The 19,172-nt window shown below is 40.7% G+C and overlaps 1 protein-coding gene across 3 annotated transcripts in view; it reads right to left on the bottom strand.

The window, feature by feature from the left end:
- PUS10 (pseudouridine synthase 10) overlaps positions 1–19,172 on the bottom strand; it is a 77,041-nt gene that overhangs the window by 2,576 nt on the left and 55,293 nt on the right. For 2 of the 3 annotated variants that reach the window (XM_050952145.1, XM_050952144.1), the window contains 9 exons: positions 15,354–15,418; positions 14,084–14,169; positions 7,402–7,527; positions 5,141–5,197; positions 4,096–4,172; positions 3,949–4,004; positions 3,713–3,830; positions 2,311–2,453; positions 987–1,086 (listed from right to left, as the gene is read on the bottom strand). In XM_050952145.1, the coding sequence (XP_050808102.1) occupies positions 987–1,086; positions 2,311–2,453; positions 3,713–3,830; positions 3,949–4,004; positions 4,096–4,172; positions 5,141–5,197; positions 7,402–7,527; positions 14,084–14,169; positions 15,354–15,418 (828 nt within the window). Of the gene's footprint in view, positions 1–986; positions 1,135–2,310; positions 2,454–3,712; positions 3,831–3,948; positions 4,005–4,095; positions 4,173–5,140; positions 5,198–7,401; positions 7,528–14,083; positions 14,170–15,353; positions 15,419–19,172 lie in introns of those variants that run through there. The other variant, XM_050952146.1, reaches the window with a different exon arrangement.

Genomic DNA, 19,172 nt, shown 5'->3' with positions numbered 1-19,172 from the left:
ACAGTTTACAGGCTTGTCTACACAAGGCATAATTCTAGAATAACTATCCTGATCAACTCCATACGTGGATGCTCTTATTTTGGAATAAAACTGTCTTATTCCAAAGGAACGTAATGCATTTTGCAATAGTTAATCTGCTTAAAATTCATACTGTACCTTATTCTGGATTATTTTTCACGTGTAGACAAACCCTTATAAATGCAACTGCTTTGCTGACATCAAGATAGGATATATTACAGCGGTGGCCAAACTTACTGACCCTCCAAGCTGCATATGACAATCTTCAGAAGTTTGAGAGCCAGGGTGCGCCTGCTGGGGCTCTGGGCTTCCCCATTCCCTGCAGGACTGTCTCAGGGCTTCAGCACCCAGAGAGGTGCCTTCCAGGGCTCGGGCTGAAGCCCCATTCCTGCTGAAATCCCGAGCCCCAGCAGGCTGAATCTCCAAGACCTTCTTCTTTCCTGTCCCCCCACATTGAAGCAATGTGGGGGGACAGGATGTGGGATCCTGTTCCCCCGCCCCCGATTTTTGCCAAATGTTGCTGGCCCCACTTCGTCACATGGTGCTGCCATGCCCCTCCTTGCATAGCAGCTGCTGGAGCCAGCAAGCTGGGAGCTGTGGCTGGCTGTGAGGAGAGGCAGAGGCCTCTCCCTGCAGCTCCCAGCTGTTTGCTACTGTCTCTCCACACAGAGCTAACACTTGGAAGCTGCAGAGAGGGGCCACTGAGGGTAAGGGGGGGCATGATTCAAGCTGTTGGGGGGGCCAACCTTTACATTGTGCCCTCACGCTCTCAGCAGGCATCACTCATCTCTGGCACTATGATACAGGGCAGTAGCCCTAAGCTCTCCCCTTCCACTAGTCTGGTAGGTGGAGAATGGGGATGCATGGAGGGGGGACACGACTCTGTGAGCCACACTTTAACTATAAAAGAGCCACATGTGGCTCGCGAGCCACAGTTTGGCCACCCAGATATATTATGAACAGTTTACCTCTACATCCAGCTCCAGAATGTCAGCAGTTCTCTTCAGTAGGAAGCCAATATTGGGTTTTGTTCTTCCAAAATCTCCATGTACAAACTCTTTAATGTAACTAGATCTTGCTTAAGGAAAAGTGAGTGTGGGCCCTGAGTGATTGGAGCTGATTAATGAAGAAAGGTGAAAAGGATATGGCGAAAAACACAAAGCAGAAATACCAAAATCTATTTCTGTTTCCGATTACAATCCATGCTTTGGTTTGTTTTAAAGTGGGTAGTGACATTTTACTAAATTCTAAACCTGTTACAGTAAGTAGCAACCACTGATACTATATACCAATATTCAGTCATTAGAATGGTTTCATTTTAAAAATATTATATAACTATTTCTCAGATAATAAATGAGTGAGTCATACTGCTAACTGTTCTTAATCAGACTCTTAGAATCTAAGTATTAGGCAAATATTAAAACAAAACTAAATACATTTAACCCAGGATCTAACAAACTTAGAAATATAAATTAATTACATATCTTGAACCTCCCTCACGCCCTCCACTGCATCTAGAGAATGAAACACATTTCTCCTGATTCAATGGAAGCTGGAATAGGACTCTTGGTATGTTTATTCACGCAGTTTTGGAGGCCCATATAAGAACCAGAACCAAGAGGATGGATTAAAAAGTGTTTTTCAGGCAAAACTGAGAATTTCTTAACACATCCACTCAGAACACACAGCAAGTGTATACTGCTACTAGCCAAATCAATGTGAAAAGTACTATTGACCATGTCTGATACTTAACTTCAATACTGAGAGGTTTTACTTAAAAAAACAAAACAAAAAACAAAACAAAACAAAAAACCTGAGTGCTTATACTACAGATGCAGAGCCAAATGCTGCCCTCCAAACACCACTGAAGACTTCAGTGGAAATACAGGCAAAAAAACGCAGCAATTGGCACAGATCTTTATCCCAATCTAGAATATGCCGAAGGCTTGCAACACTCCATTTTTAAATTACAGATAAATAAAGGGCCTGATATCTGTGTATATCTATACATTTGCTGCTCTCCTGTACCTTGAAAATAATTAGGGGCTTCTTTTGTTACTAAGAAAAACAATGTATACCAATTGCATTTCTGAGCTTGTAACTTGTATATGTTTCAGCTCAAAGCAAACTTGAGAAAAAAAGCTTAAAACCCAATGTATGAACTGCTGAAAAATCAGGGGCTTATAATGCAAACAGACTACACTAGCACTTGCAAAAGAAAACACTGCCTGTATGACCATGGTAACAATGCACTGGTTCTAAAATTTATCAGGCAGTAGGTCCAAAGGATACGTCCCTGCCTGAGTTTTCAGATGCAGGCGAAAGTGATGGTCATCTATGTACTCAGATTTCATGGTGTGAATGACACGAGATCTTACAGCTAAAGGCCTTCTATGAAGAACCCGCAGAGGTGTTTTTTGATCAATCTTTAATTCCTTTTGGAGAATTTAAAACAAAGAACTGTCCAACACAGAGCACACACAAAATTAACACATATATAGCTTTTGCTTTTCATATAAGACTACTTTTTAATAATATACTCTGGTAGTTGAAGGATCTTCTGAGAAGTGTTTCTTCTTTAAGTCTTCCTCTGAGTATATCAAAGAAAAAAGGGTGCAGCTATGTTTTAAAGTCTTATTGGGAAGGCCTCATGCGGATACAAGCTAGTGGAACCACAAATGCAGAGGCATAACCACCTTGAAATCTCCAGTCTCTTGCTGGAATAACTCCAAGATTTACAAACTCAATGAGAGCCTCAGGGCACTCTAAACAAAATTAAAGGCTTTTGTCTAAACTGCATCCAACTCTCTACAAATAAGAATTAGAAAGCAGAGCTGAGTCGACCAAAGATTTCATCACATTTCTTTAAAGAGCTTTTCTCTACAAAAAGAGGCATTGATTTGGGAAGCATCTTTTTCTAGTGTGATAAAAAAATTGTTGAGCACCAATTGTCCTTATGCATTTTACTACTTCAAGCCAAAACACACACAACTTTTGGAGTAAAGACTAAGTAACAGTAGTCTCTACCTGAGAATGCTCTTGCTATCAGACTCTTAGGCCAATGTTCCAACACTACAAAACCTGAACATAGAAATGGGCAGTCTACCAGCCAGCATATCTCAACACAACGTGTCTCACTGACTGACACTTGGGACAATCTATAGTCCACCACTGCGGTCTCTTCACTTCAAATACTTGCGTCAGACCTTTGGTTTCCATGATTTTGCACAGCCATCCGAATGTGGATTTATTTGCTGTGACTGTCCCCAAAGTGACTTCGGCTGGGGCTGGACCGAACAAGAAGCTAAAGCTGCTAGTTCTGGTTTAACCTGCTTCTCTGTTTTGCTCGTCTACCCTTAGCAATGTTGAGATGGCATGAAGGGTCCCTGGGGAGAGAGACCTCCAGAAGCACTTTGTGCTGTCTGATAATTGGCACAACATCTGCCTCCGATAGGCTAATAACTGGTCATCCTGGGTGAAGGAGAAGCACAGCAAAAGTGACTGTGTAGTAGGAAAGATTAGACTTAAACAGCATAAGAGGAATGGCAAATGGGAGAGTGGATACAAGCAGCCCTAGAATAAAAGGGTGCAAGGAACCTGTGATCAATGAAACACAGTGAGAGAGAAAAAGAGAGAAACATGTACTACCTACCAAGAGGAAGGTGCTCTATAAAAGCAAGAAAAATACAGATACCTTCATATCATCTAGAAGTGCAATATCTTCCTTCTGTATTGCTTTGTCTGTCCATATTAAGGCACTGTAGGTCTTTGTCTTTTCCTCCTCACCTTCTTTCATATGTCCAATTGCCTCTCTAAACAAAAGAAATGAATTACGCATAAGCATAACTACACAGCTGTATAAATGAAGATGTTTGCAGAATTCCCAAAGCATCGTTCTAAAATCCCTTGCCAGAGACAGTAAATACTGACCTGGTGACAAGCTGTAAATCTCGAACTTTTATTTTGTCTGAAGAGTTATTAATTTTCTGTGATGTCAGAAAAGGAATTAGTTAGCAAAGCTGCCCTGTTACAAAAGTACATGTGCTTTATGATTTTCATGAAGTGCAAATGATTTACCTGCTGAAGTTCCTTCATTTCCATGGCAGTAAAATGTATTCTATGAGGATTCACAAGCTCAATTGCAAAGGGCCTTCCTGGCAACATGCATAGAGTCATAAAACATAAAAACATGTTGTTCTAAATTAATGTTTGGATTTATGCATTAAGGTCGGAAGGTGTGAAAAATGTGTCTACTCTTATGCACACACATATGGGGTTTGAGGTTTTCAGAGACATGGCCATCAAATGGAAGGAAAGAAAAAAAAAAAGACGTTTTTTGGCTACTAAACCTAAGTATGATCAGTAAGTGCAAATTACTGCTTCCCAGAAGACATCTTGTACAAGTCTGTGCTAATTAAAAAATAAAATAAGAAAAAAGTTAATTAGCTTATTTTCTGTCACCTACAGCAATGCCCAGGTGCAAGATGACATTAAATCCAGCTCCCTCAACTAAACATCTGTTGAAATGGCTGTACTTTCTGTGCTCTGGGCCAGCGCTGATCCCAGGATATGCAATGCCTGGAATTACATCACAAATTAGCCAGTGTCTGGTACACCTCATTATTGATTTTTATTCTTTTTGCTACAGTTGTTTCAGTGTAGCTGAAAGCTATTGGAAGTATCAGCATAGCTGATTAAAGGAGCTACATCCAGAAAGTGAAATGATCATCTTGAAAGAGCAACAGGCATTTTTCTAACTAAAAGATGCAAAACAGAATTACATAACAGAAAACAATATATTTATTAATGTGACATAAATGGATTAAAATTAGGAAATGCAAGATAGAATATTTATAACAAGCTATGGATTTCTAAATGTTTATATTTGTTCAGTCAAGAAGATTATGGTGAGGTCTATTCTCTCACAGAGTTCTTTTTATGAAATAATGTCTGTCTGTGTCTCTAAATAAATATGTCAGTACAATTACTGAGAGAATGCTTCAAAGTAGGATTTGTGTCACAAGCTAGCTTTCCATTTACAAAGAACAAAACATGTCTGAGTAGCTCCGAGACACCATTTTGTTCAGTTTATGCCTTTAATGAAGGGACATTCCAACCTTACCGCTGCCGAGCGTTCTCACATCCACATCTTCTCTTCCCGAGGATGAAAAATTAAAACCTTTAAAAACAAATATGAACAGAAAATGAGAGATTTTACCTTTACATTTTTTAATCAATCTGAAGCTTTCTCAGCTTGTTTGTAGAAAAAGAAGAAAAACTGTTTAAACTGATTTTAAAATGTAGTCTGCACTCTATTTTAACAGAACCGGAGACAGTCACTGTCTCATTCCTCAGACACTTCCTAGTTCCTCTGCCTGAGTGAGGGACATCACAACCTTGAGAAAGTTTGGAAGAGCAATTTAATCCTAAAAGGAATCCCACTTGCTGCTAATTCCTACTCCTTTTTTTACCCAGATGGAGTTAAATACCTCAAGGTTGTGATTAAACTCAATCTGAGACTCCAGCCTTTTGTTTTCCCCTCACGCTGTGACTGTTATCCTGAACACACTCATGAGTTCCCAAGATTTCAGCGAGATTCCTTATCTCTGAAGCTATTTGTCTGTTAGCCATACACTTGGCCAGAAGTGGAAGAGAACTTCAGGTGTCACCTGCAAAAATAGACTTATTTTTTCTCTCTCAAGATATGGTAACGATTAGATTGGTACTTAATGTCCTACCTCTGACCCCTTCCCCAGTTAACCTGCCCCAGGAGCAGTCATACCTCCATCCCTCCAAGGAAGAACATGGAAAAAATTCACACTCTGGATATGACAGTAGCTTTGTGGAGCTGTCTCAAGAGAACTCTGGAGGCCACACAAACTGGACATCTCTCTTCATTGTGCATGGGGTTTCCTCAGCTTCCACTGCCAGGTGAGTGAGGGACAGAAGCAGTGAAGTCTACTCAGCCATCTCCATCAACCACTGGGGTACTAACTAGTTCTATCAGGTCACTAACCACATCAGCAGCAGAAATGGGAAGGTGATCCCTTGCTTGAGTTCTGCAAGCTACCAGTTAGAGCAGACCTTCATACCTTTTCTCACCATTAACGTACAAACTGGTGTGGATAGCAGCTGTGGGAGTTCTGCATGCCAAAATCAGGTGCCTCTCAGTACCTTCTCTAATAGTATGCTGTGATTACTACTTTGGGATTTTCCCAGTGTCCAGTCTGATATATACAACTGCAGGGGGAAAGGAATTTTGCTAATTTTGAATTAAATTTGTCCTTGTAGCTAATGGTCACTATTGCTGAGTCTGGGGGCCACGAAATGGACAATAAGCACCCCAGCCCTACAGATAAATTCCTATTTAATTGATTAGTGTTTAGACAGTTGATCTCTATGCATAGCAGAAAGGCAGTGTAACAAGACCAAGAGAAAAGGGTCAAGGTAGGTATTCTGGAACACTTGAGATAGAAGCAATTAATAAACAAGGCTTTCCAGCTGGGAGTATGAGGATCCACAGCTCTAGAACCTGCTGCGTGCACACTATCTCCCAACAGCTCTGGCAGAGCATCAGTCAACAGGCTGCGAGCCTTGCAGGCCCAAGCACCACAGGATGTGCTGCCCACAGAGGGCCTAATTGGCAGTGCTTCCAGGGTCCCTGATGGTCCAGGTGCAATAGTTAAGCCTGGAGGAGACACCAACCAAGAATCTGTCTGTGCAACTAGGTGGATCCCCAGCAAGCTGCTACGACAGACCCCGCTCCTTTCTCTTCCTCTGATTCCTGGCTTCTGACTCCTGGCTGCACCCTTGGCTCCAGCTCAACCCGCAAGATCTGACTCCACACACTAGGCTTGACTGCTCACGCCCCAACCATGCCTGGGATTTAATCCCCACTCACCACTGAATGAGTACATTCACACTTCACTTTCACACTGCAATAGTCAAAGGATAAGATTATAAACCAATATGTTATTAATCTTTTTAGCATTTCTTAATTGTTAAATAGTGTCTTCTGTAATGAGCATTCATTTATAAATTGTTAAGAAAGAGGTGTAGGAGTTACACAGACTACCATACATGCTGGACCCACTGGCACTATAGGCTCAGCTGCAGAACTATTTGAAAAGGGTAATACTATACAAAATAAAGAAAGCATTCAATTATTTAATGATCAGGCATAACACAGGCTATGGAAGGACCAGCCCTGGCTTGCAGGGACAGCTGAGAAGGATGTGAGAGTAGTTCTCTCTCCATGTGCATTCAATTTGCCTGTCTATTGAGGCTGATAACCAATGGGCCAGTTGTGGGAGTTGTTTTCAGGATATGTAAGAAAAATTAACCCAAGTACTACGAATTAGATATACAATACTGAACACTCACTATCTGCTTTAAACGCTGTCATTAGGTGCTCTGAAATCAGCTCTTCCACTGAAGACTCCAGCTTTCGCTCTCCATCTATAATCCAGGGAGTTTGTGGTAAATTCCTTGAATATTTATTGTACCTTCCTGTCAATAGAACAAGTACGTTACAATTAATTCATCCAACACAGTGGTTCTCAACCCCTGTGGCCGGTGAGCCACTTGCGGCCCAATCAGCACACAGCTGCGGCCCATGTGACATCCTCAGTGTCATACAGGTAGTATATATAGTGTGTGGATGTGGCCCACATAACACACAGAGTGCGGTATATGCAGCCCACAATGGTAAATTGGGTGAGAACCACTGAGCTCACATAATGGACCGATGCTTTAAGTTGTAGTGTTTCACAGCACATTTTACCTAGTCTTACAGGGGTGTTGGAAAGATAAATTCTCATGTTTGTTAATTATAATTTACATACTATCGGGAGAACACAACAGGAAGGCTCAGGAGGAAATTAAGAATGTTGTATTCAGTGCAGGGTTTGGATGATATATGTTAAATAAAGTGGGGTCCACAACTGAAAGAGAGGGGGTAAAAGGAAATATCAAATAACTTCTCATTCACTGAATGAGGCAGGGGCACTGTGTCAACAATAATATATAATTATGTAATTAAAGGTTGTATGATAATACACCTGCTCCAGGGGGCCAAATTAAGGCTCCACAGCAATCTTAATTCTGGAATTTTTGAGTACTTGACTTTGTCACCTTATTGTTCTTTTTAACATAGTTTGTTGGATGCAAGTAGTATATGTATTCCTGCATCATATCACATTTCTCTTTCTTTTTCTTTAATTAAAATTAAATGCAAAAACCAAAGCTAATACATTGTTTACGGCTAATATTTTACATCTTACGGATAGGAAATTCAAATGTAGGGATTCTCCAGCAACTGTAACTCAGCAATATTGCACACCCATATTAAATCATTAAAATTAACACCATGTACTAAATACTACATAGGCACAAAGGATCTCCAATTGCAGTTGCGATGGAGATCCCAATTTTGAATTTCTGATTTCTGTGCATAAATAAAAGAGATAGGAAAATACTAAATCAGAACGGTTCTCTCCATTCTGATAGCTGATATGTGCCAGAGAGATCACAGTTAGAGCTGGTTAGAACATCATTTAATTAAAGCCAAAATGTTTCAGGGACGGGTTCGGTCACAGAGACTGTCACCTGACGTGCTGGAATTACCTCTGCACCCGTTTTCCACTGCCAGCTTGGGACTTCAGAACCCTGCCTTGTCGAGCCAGACATGCTAGTCTGCTGCAACACAGACCCAGGTCTGGTCCACGCCCCCAAAGCTGCCGACTTTAACCAAAAACAGCTCAGCAAGTCACCTATCTTCAGCATCTAGACACCCAGCTCCCAAAGGGATCCAAATCCCAAATAAATCCATTTTACTCTGTATAAAACTTATACAGGGTAAACTCATAAATTGTCCGCCCTCTAGAACACTGATAGAGAGATATGCGCCGCTGTTTGCTCCCACAGGTATTAATCACTTACTCTGGATTTACTAATAAACAAAAATGATTTATTAAGTATAAAAAGTAGGATTCATGTGGTTTCAAGTAAAACAGACAGAACAAAGTAAGTTACCGAGCAAAATAAAACAAAACATGCTAGTTTAAGCCTAATACCTTTAAGAAACTGAATACATATAAATCTCACCTTCAGAGATGTTCCAATAAGCTTCTCTTACAGACTAGACTCCTTCCTAGTCTGGGCCCAATTCTCTCCCCTGGTACAGTTCTTGTTAGTTCCAACTCAGGTGGCAAGTAGGGGATTTCCCATGACTGGCAACCTCTTTGTCCTGCTCCACCCCCTTTTATAGCTTTGGCACAAGGTGAGAATCCTGTGTCTCTCTGGGTCCCCAACCCTTCTTCTAAATGGAAAAGCACCAAGTTTAAGATGGATTCCAGTACCAGGTGACATGGTCACATTTCCTGTGACACCCCAAGCCTCCATTCTTCCTGGCCTGACTCACGAACACAGGAAGGCTTCCAAATAAACAGAGCCCTTTACAACCAATTGTCCTGGTCAATGGGAGCCATCAAGATTCTAAGCCATCATTAAGGGCTCACACTTTGCATAATTACAATAGGACTTCAGAGTAATACTTCACATTTCTAGCTTCAGATACAAGAATGATACATTCAAATAGGGTGAACACGCTCAGTAGATTATAAGCTTTGTAATGATTCCTTATAAGAGACCTCTTGCATAAAGCATATTCCAGTTACATTATATTCATACTCTTAAGCATATTTCCATAAACACATGGAGTGCAATGTCATAGAGACATATCCAGGAGGGTCGGGGGAAGGAGAGAGAGAGCGGTGTAGCACCTGATGATTAGGTCAACAGGAAACTCAAGCCTCGTCTACACTAGAAAATTAGGTCATTTTTACTACAATGGGCAGGAATGTGAAAAATCCACCCTCCTGAGCAGCAGTTACGCTGACCTAAGTCCCCAAGTAGACAGTGCTAGGTCAACAGAATTCTTCCATTGACCGATGTACCACCTCTTGGGGAGATGAATTAACTACATCAATGGGAGAATCCCTCCTGGCACGACAGGTAAGTGTCCACACTGAAGCACTACAGTGGGGAAGTTTGTACCTTTTTAAGTGAGACAAGCCCCCAAGTTCAATCCCTGTGCCTCATTCAGAGTGATTTGGGATGAAAAACTTTGCCCTGAATCAGGAAGAGCAGCGACTTGAACCTGGGTCCCTCACATCTCAGTACTCTAAGCACTTACTCACATGTCATTTTTCCAAATCACAAAGCTCAAGTTTCAATCAGAGAACATACATTTCAACACAATTCCATTTTCATGAAAACATTCAGAAGGTTTTAGTTTTGTTTCAATGTGGAACAAGGCTGAATTTAGAAACCTCAAAAGCTGCCATAAAACAGAACTGTCTTCCTCTGATCTGCTCTAGTCACAGCCTCATGTTATCGCATGTTAATACAAAACCTCCTACAGAACATAAGGAATGTTTCAATCAAGGAACAATCCTGAACTGGCTGGGAGATGGAACTGGGTTATCTAAAAGGTCTTTTCTATCTCTCATTTCTAGGAGAAATAAGTGTGCGTGTCATAGCAAGAACTGATTTATGAAAAACTGCAGGGTGCAAAAACCCTATTTTAATATAAAGTTAGAGAGACTTCTTCAAACTGAAATCTAGTTTATTAAAAACATAAGAGTTCAAAGCAGTTACAGATACACCACCTTCCTCTCACTCCCCGGTTAGCTTTTATGATTTTACTATCACATTTTCCTGTTTTTAAAAGTGTTCCTCCCTCCCCTCTTTGCTCCCTGAAAAACCCCACACAAACAAATGAGGAAACTGACTAATACTTCTTCCTTGGGTGCAAACAGTGAAATGAATATCTACAAAGCATTGTCAAATGCACAAAGTAATCAAAATGTTAACATAGAAAAATATTACATCTCTCTCAATTTTAATAAACTTAGGTGTTACTTGTAACAATAGTAGACTAAAGCCAAGCCAGACAGCCATGATTTTCAATTGGACAGTTTCCTCTTAATATTGCCAATTTTTACTAAGAGTCAGGAAATGTAAAAGTGAAGGTCCTGAAAACATCATTAACTCTCATACACTCCACTCACTGGGTCAGATTCATTTACAGTGCTGTAAAATAAGAGTAACACCACTATAGTCTTTGCTCTACTCTGGATTTACAACAGCCTAAACTGAGAACAGAAACCTGCACATTGTATGTTACTGGATTTACATAACAAATAAGCAGCGATGCCTATCCAAGGCTGTAAGTGCCCCTGCCATAAGTTATAAAAACAATATGAGATCACTGGCAGAACACCAAGCCCCTCTCTTTCCTCCATGTCATAGGTGCAGTTGCCCTGAACTATATTTCCTCTCATTGATCCCGCACAGCCACCCACTCTCAGGCTTCCAGCTGTCCAGCCGTAACCTTTCTCGGGTGGAGACCCGCATCTCAGTTCCTTCTGACTGGGGTATTTCCAGGCTGCACAGTTCCCTGCCTTCACTGTGTTATCCCCAACAGAGACAGGCTGCCCAAGCAGAACCTGACTGGTTTCTCTTCAGAGATGGTTAACAAGTGTAACTGCTGCAGTTATAAAGTACCATACAGGTTTCTATGCAAGACTGTATTATTCTTAAGGGAAAAGCACGACAGAGAAAACATATTAAAAACAATAAAAGAACCTACATGCATACTAACAAGCTTACAAGGAACACCGCAATCCTAACATGGATTCTGCCAGGAGCAGTCCTTCAAATCCCCATCGAAGGGGATTCCTTGTGGTTATAAGTTCATCATAGTTTCAGCTCAGACTGAGCACCCAGTGCTATGAGGCCTCAGTAGACTCAGTCTTTCCAAGCCTAACCTAAGAATTGGGGCCCTTCATGTATCAGGGTCTCCTGTCCATTTGCTGAATCAGGAAGAAGGTCTTGAGCCGGATTAAAACCAGGCTATTTATCCAAAAATCATTGGTTTGTCTCTTAGTCCCTGGAGAATCCAGTCTGAACTAGCATATGCATACCTCTCAAGGCGGGTGGCTTCAAAGGGATATTAAAGATAATGGAGGAACTACATTAGCATCTCCCTTCTAGTAAAGAAGGTATATGTAATTCCACAACAGATACACATTTGCATTTTTAATACAATGACCCCGCTAAAAGTATTAAACCTAATTCAATAAGGTTTAACTTCATTCAATAAAGTTTATTCAGGATATTGCAGGAAACTGACAGTCTGTCACACTCCACACATGAATTTTCTCAAAGGCCTACCTTTGCAGCAGCCAGTGAAAATAGATGTGTGTGTTTTACAGCATACTTTGAAGGCCAACAGACTTGGACTATTTTGGTCCCATTAAAACAAATATTTCACAGCTCAATTAGTAAATTAAAATATTACATATATGCAGTATGGAAGAGCTAGCAGGCCATGAGAATGTTAACTTTTCCATTTTAATATGTTATTTTATATCCTTTTTTTCCTCTTTAAATGTTCAACCTATCATACTTTTAGTTCTGTATTCTGATAATGATTATAATGCAATCTCATGCTTCAAGGCTTCAACCAGTTGCCTATGAGGCTCAGGAAGGAAGGGAGTATATATGGATCACCTGCTAGGATCATCTGGATATATCTCACCTAATTGATTCCCTGACATTGCAGGGGCCTCAGGTATTGACAGCACCTCAATCCTCTGTCTTTAGGGTACGTCTACACTACAGGGTAATTTCGAATTAACATAAACCGGTTTTATAAAACAGATATCATAAAATCGAATGCACGCGGCCACACTAGGCACATTAATTTGGCGGTGTGCGTCCATGGTCCAAGGCTGGCATCGATTTCCGGAGCATTGCACTGTGGGTAGCTAACCAATAATAACAATAACTTCGATTTGCGGCCACACTAACCCTAAATCGATATGTTAATATCGATTTTAGCGTTACTCCTCTTGTTGGGGAGGAGTACAGAAATCGATTTAAAGAGCCCTTTAAATCGATATAAAGTGCATTGTAGTGTGGATGGGTACAGCGTTAAATCGATTTAACGCTGTTAAAATCAGTTTAACTGCGTAGTGTGGACCAGGCCTGGGTCTCCTGAGGACTAAAATGCTTTTATTTAACTAAAGTCACTAAGCTCAACATAGGAGTATATGGGTGACGTTTACTGGCCTATGACATGAAGAAGGTCAGACTAGATCAGTCGTTTTCAAACTGTGAGTCGCGACCCAGTACTAGGTCGCGGCGGTTTTGGTTTGGCTCTGTGCGCTGCCCCTGCCCTGAGCACCGGCTCCGCACTGCCAATTGGAGCTGGGAGGGGCGTGCCTGCAGATGAGAGCTTAAGAGTTGGGCCTGCTGCTGACCGTTTCCGGGGTGCAGCACAGTCCACGGTGCCAGGACAAGCAGGAAGCCTGCCTTAGCACCCCCGCTGCACCGCAAACCGGGAGCTGCCCGAGGTAACCCCATGCCCCAACCCTGTGCCCAATACCCTGATCCAGCCCTGCACCCCAACCCCCTACCCAGAGCCTGCATCCTCAGCCCAGAGCCCTGACCTCCTCCCACACCCCAACCCCCTGCCCCAGCCCTGAGCCCCCCCCAAAGCCAGAGCCCAGTCATGTACCCCAACCCCCTTATCCCTGGCCCTACCCCAGAGCCTGCACCCCCAGCCCAGAGCCCTGACCCCCTCTCATACCCTGACCCCCTGGCCCAACCCAGACCCCCCTCCCACAACCTGAACCCCTCATTCCCAGCCCCACCCTGCAGCCCTCACCCCATACCCCTCATCCCCAACTCCATTGGGTCACAGGCATCAACAATTTTCTTCAACTGGATCACCAGAAAAAAAGTTTGAAAATCACTGGACTAGATGATCTAATGGTCTATTCTGGCCTTAAATGCTACGAAAGTGTGAAAGGCAAGTTAAAAGTACTCTCTTTTCCTCTCTAGGGAAGTTCATTAGAACTTCACTCTTGTAAATCTGTTTTCTTTTTCCCTATGCTTAATAACAAGAATAATAATAAATAGCAGGAGTCCATTTGGTTACATAGTAGGGACTGTACAGCATATTTTAAAGAAAATAACAGCAAGAGAAATATTTTACCAGCCACAAAAATTGCGCCATTAGTGCACTGAATTTCCAGAGCAGCACAGATATTCTTTGGTGAACTTGGGGGACATGGAAAATGCCTGAATTAAAAAAAGAAAAAAAAGAGAGAGAGAGAGATTAAAAGACAAGCGATTTCAAAACATGATGCTGAATCATTGGAGCAAAAATTAATCCCTGGAGTTGTTTCCATGTAAACAAAGTATGACTACATTATAGCCTCCCTATTCATATTAAAAACTGCAACACCCCTTGCGAATCATTAAGGGAAGAAACATGAAACACATTGAGCATAATACACTGCAAAATGTACTTTGTTAATTTATTTTGTCAACTGATATTATAACTGTATGTATACTTCAAAGTATACTAGCAAAATGTATTGTACTACGTTTTACAGAAATAATGAAATTCTTAATACTGTACAGAACCTACCTACATAATCTGCTATTAAATCTTCGCTGGGAAGTGGGGAAAAGACCAATGATTTATGTGCAGTTCAGCAAAGTTGCATATTAGAAAGTTTTTGCTACCATGTTGCCACCTCATAATTTTATTGAGTCTCAAAATATTTAGTATTTTTCTTAAATTCCCAGCTCCCAGAGTCATGGAATTATGTGAGAATCTTAGCATCATTTTTAAAGTAAGTAATCCTCACTGTTTCAGAGACAAGCTTGAAAGCACGAACTCTCAGGCTCAAAAGCCAGAAGGCAAATAAAAAAACTAAAATATATTTTTTAAAATCTCTTGATTTTTTGGGACCCGACACATGATTGTCAAATAGCCGGGGTTGGCAATATTGCTACTATACTATATTTTCAGTTTAAAGCATTCCAAGCACAGAGCACATAGTAATTTACTGCTGGTACAACAGGGGAGAAGCAATGGAATTGTGGCAGTTTGATTATGCAGTAATAATCTAAGATTGTGCTCTTGTGATACAATCTAGCCCTAAATTTGCCAATCATAAAATAATCTGGGGGAGGGAAGAACTGTTTTCAGCATGTTCACTTTTTCAGTTCTTTGTGATCTAATTGAAGCATTGTGAGGTTATTTCTTAAAAGATAATGATGACACATTCTAATGTCATCAAAAGACATGCAAATGCAACATTTCCTGACCAATACATACATATGATTATATATATCAGTAGATTTTTAACAATTAACGATGCTTGTGTATTTCCCTTTAACATTTTCCTCCCCATCTTAATTCTGTACAGAAGCAGCCCAATACTAAGAAACACACAATTTCAATGTATACTTACTTACGGAAATCCTCTTCTTTTATCTTGTCCAAAGCCTTTATAATTGCCATTCTTGTGAAAACAGACTGCACAGTGAAATGAAAAATAAAATATCTGAGTCAAGGAAATATGAGAGGCTGAAGAAAGGATGTGGGTAGGGTAATTACATCATTTTGCCATATGAGAAAAAAAAAGAACTCAAATACTCTTACCAATATAGATTGGGTTTTTTATACCTAAAGTTTAAGTATCCTATTTTCCTATGCCTGAAAATGTTTGCAATATCAGCATGTGCTGACACCTTACTAATCATGATTGTTGTTCTTTTAACAATACACGCTGGTCAGTGTGTCTCTGATCTTGCCAATACTTAAGCACATGAGTAACTTGACTTGTGTATGTAAAGCTACTCAACATTGGCATCTGCAGGATTGAGGCCTACACATTTTTAAAGTGTATGTGTAAGTAAGCATTGAAAACTCATAATAAAATCAAAGGGATTTAGGCTCTTTTCTACCCCCATCTCTTTGATTCTAGAAGATATTCAAAAAATATAATTACATGTTCTATCTCATTCCATGGTTTGTATCCAACTTCCTATAAATTGAAATACTGGGAGAGGTAGCGTGGAAAATATCACTACAAAGTATGTTCCCTTCCACAAATTGTTTCACAACAAAACATAAAACTTTTCCCAAAAAATATTTAATGTTTGTTTGTATAAATCTGGGAAGGGATTTTCAAAAGTGCCCAAGTGACTAGGAGCACAAGACTCATGACTTTCGATAAGACTTGTGATCTTAAGTCATTTAGATGCTGTTGAAAAATCCCATCCCAGAACCTTCAAAGGTTCAGGGACACATAATCGCTAGTTCAGTCCCTCCATAAGCTGAAGGAGCTGCCAGACACATCTCTAACAACTTTCTTCATTTTAGATTATATGAAAAAATATGTAAAAGCAAGAAAAAAGGTCAGTGGGACTGGAGGGCTCAGGCCAAAATTTTCAAAAGTAGAAGCCTAAAATTAGACTTGTACGGCCATATTTAGGCACCTAAATTAATGAAGTCGTTTTCAAAAGGGCTGAGCATCCACTCGCCCCCATTTATCTCACTGGGAGCTGCTGAGTGCTCAACACTTCTGTAAATAAGGCTACAAATTTAGGCACCTATATACGGGCTTTGGAGTCTATTTTTAGGCTCCAACTTTTGAAAATCTTGGCCCCAGTGTACGCTTAATAATAGTAATAAATGTTATAGATTGATATGTACTGTTTACAATGGATAGTAGAAAGTGATGTTATGTATGGAAGACTAAATATGATTGGGCTAACGTATGTCTCAGATTTTCCATGGTGGAAAGGACTTTTGAGAGAGAAAACAAACCCTTAGGAAACAATTACAGTCTACTGCTAAGGAAAAAATATATACAACTTGCCATTTAAGTACATGACTAGGACACATTCCTCAGTTTAATTTCTTTGAAAACAGAATTCCACTTGGATTTACCACCACCAAAGTGATATTTCTGAGTGCCTGCTCTGAACAGCATCAGATGTGCACAGCACAAGACAAGGTAGGTGACTTGTGAGCCATGTACATGTGCCTACTGGGGATTTGTGCACACACATCTGGTAGTGAGGCAAGATATCCAGCAGGTATGGTGCTAGCCTGGGTTCAATTCCCTGCTCTGCCAAAGGCTTCCTGTGTGATCTTGGATAAGTCACTTAGTCTCTCTATGGCCTTGTCTACGCTGGTGGTGGCATTTAAGATATGGGTAGCTACGCTGCAGTGAAAAGCTGGCTGTGTTCACACTGCAGTATGTGGCTACATGTGTCAGTGAAAGGCTCTGGCAGGGGGAGGCAGTGGAGGAAAGCAGGAAGCTACTGAAACCTTTCCACGCTGCCTTCTCTCTGACAGAGCCTTTCCCCACTGCTGGAATCGTTTACAGTGGTGGGAAAGGCTCCGGGAACAGGGAGGCAGTGGGACACCACAGTGCTACAAATAGCAGCAGAGATGTGGGAGGCACTGTGTGGGCCTGTGGAGAACCATGTAGGGTACACAGCCTAAGGTTCTGGAGTGTTTTTACTCACCTAAGCCATGCCTCTCTGTCTGCACTGCTATTTATACCTGTGCAGGGGGATATGTAGTGTATGTACTCTACAAACCATGGTAAGTATAGACATAGAGAAGTGAGATATAGGCTGAGTGTAAAGTGAGGATAACAGAATTCCTCTACCTCACAGAGGTGCTGTGAGGTTAAATGTATTAAAGCTTGTGAGGCACTCACACAGTAGGGGGATAGAAGGCATATAAGTATCTTAAATAGATTTGTACTTAACAGACATCTTAATATATTCTGTAAAAATGTACATTTATAGGTGATGAACAAATAAGATTGGCAAATTTAATTTACTTCAGAAATGTATACTGAATCCCCTTCTCTCCAGGTGCATAGTAATTATCTGCCTATGTACTTTCAATGTGCTCATCTCCATGGTATCTAGCCTCAGTCAGCACATAAACACCTATCTAAAAATGAAACTTTCCCACTGTTTCTAGGCTCCTCCAAAGTCATGCTGTCAGCTACACTGCGAGAGTCAGAATGTATCATTCTGGGATATCATAGCTACCCAGGAAGAGCAGTAGGGTAGAATACGCAGCTGGCCTATATGGGTTCAGGTAAGTTATCATCATGATTGGATAAAGAGTTTCTTTGTTAGTTCCTATCCCAAATATATAATGTCTCTTAGCAAAAGCCTTCTAGGTGGTATTTTAAAAAATATTATTAGTCTCACTGCACTATATTTTTTCCATTGTGTTACACAAGTAGCACTATAATTACCAGAGCTAGTCAGGAAAATATTTTTTTCTTCTGAAATTTTTTGACTCAAACCAATTATTCTTCTGTTTTTGTCAAAAATTTCCTTCAACATTTTTCAAGTCTAATAAAAAAATGAATTTATTTTAGGTTTTGGTTGCTGAAAAAATTAAAGTTTTGGCAAAAATAGAAATTGCCCACAAACATTTCCATTTAACTGAAAAGCCTTTTTACATCAGAAAAAGTCTGGACAGAATTTTTTTTCCAGCTCTAAAAATTACTTTCAGCCACTGGCATTAACGCAGCTCCACACATGAAAGTGACTGTACAGAGTAATGTTTACAGTTTCATATGGAACACTGTGTTACACAGACTGATGCCCATTCCTGCATCTCCTAAATCATGTGTGGCTATGTTACATCTTTGGCACTAAAAGGCAAGTCCTGCTCCCTGCAGGCACAGAGCTCTGAGAACAAAGTGGAATCTGTGCACTTCATTGCATGCAAGGGGAGGAGAGGACGAGGAATATGGAAAACCCACACAGGGTCTGCCTTCCCTGTGCTTCACAGGTGCTCTTTTCATGCCACTACAGGGATGAGTTTAAGATTGGGCGGAGGAAAGGTGGATTCAGTGGTGACACTATCTGTTGGGTAGTGTATAACAGTTGTGGGTACTACTGCAGACATGTGGTCCCGTAGTAAACAGGAAGCAGCTACCATTCTGCATATGTTTTGTTTAATTTGGAAGGGTGGCCTGGGGAAAATGCTCTAGGACAATTTGATTTTTTTTCTCTTTTGCTAAGACTAGATTCTCTTTTTTTTTTTTAAGCCTAATTTCAGCCATATCCTCCATGGACAGTAGGTAGTGGTCCTGCTATACTGATATTTTTTAGTGTATCCAAACCAAATTCCTATATGTATTGGGAATGTTTTTGAAGTGATAGCTTTCTTCCTGTAGGTCTGGGAATGGAGTACTGAGCCATCCTAAACAGACGAAAAGTTGAGAGTTGAGTGAATAAAAGGA

This window comes from Gopherus flavomarginatus, chromosome 4, assembly GCF_025201925.1.
Source record: "Gopherus flavomarginatus isolate rGopFla2 chromosome 4, rGopFla2.mat.asm, whole genome shotgun sequence".
In the NCBI taxonomy this organism is placed as follows: domain Eukaryota; kingdom Metazoa; phylum Chordata; order Testudines; family Testudinidae; genus Gopherus; species Gopherus flavomarginatus.
The sequence above is the reverse complement of the archived record's forward strand: the minus strand, read 5'-3'. Positions and strand labels throughout refer to the sequence as shown.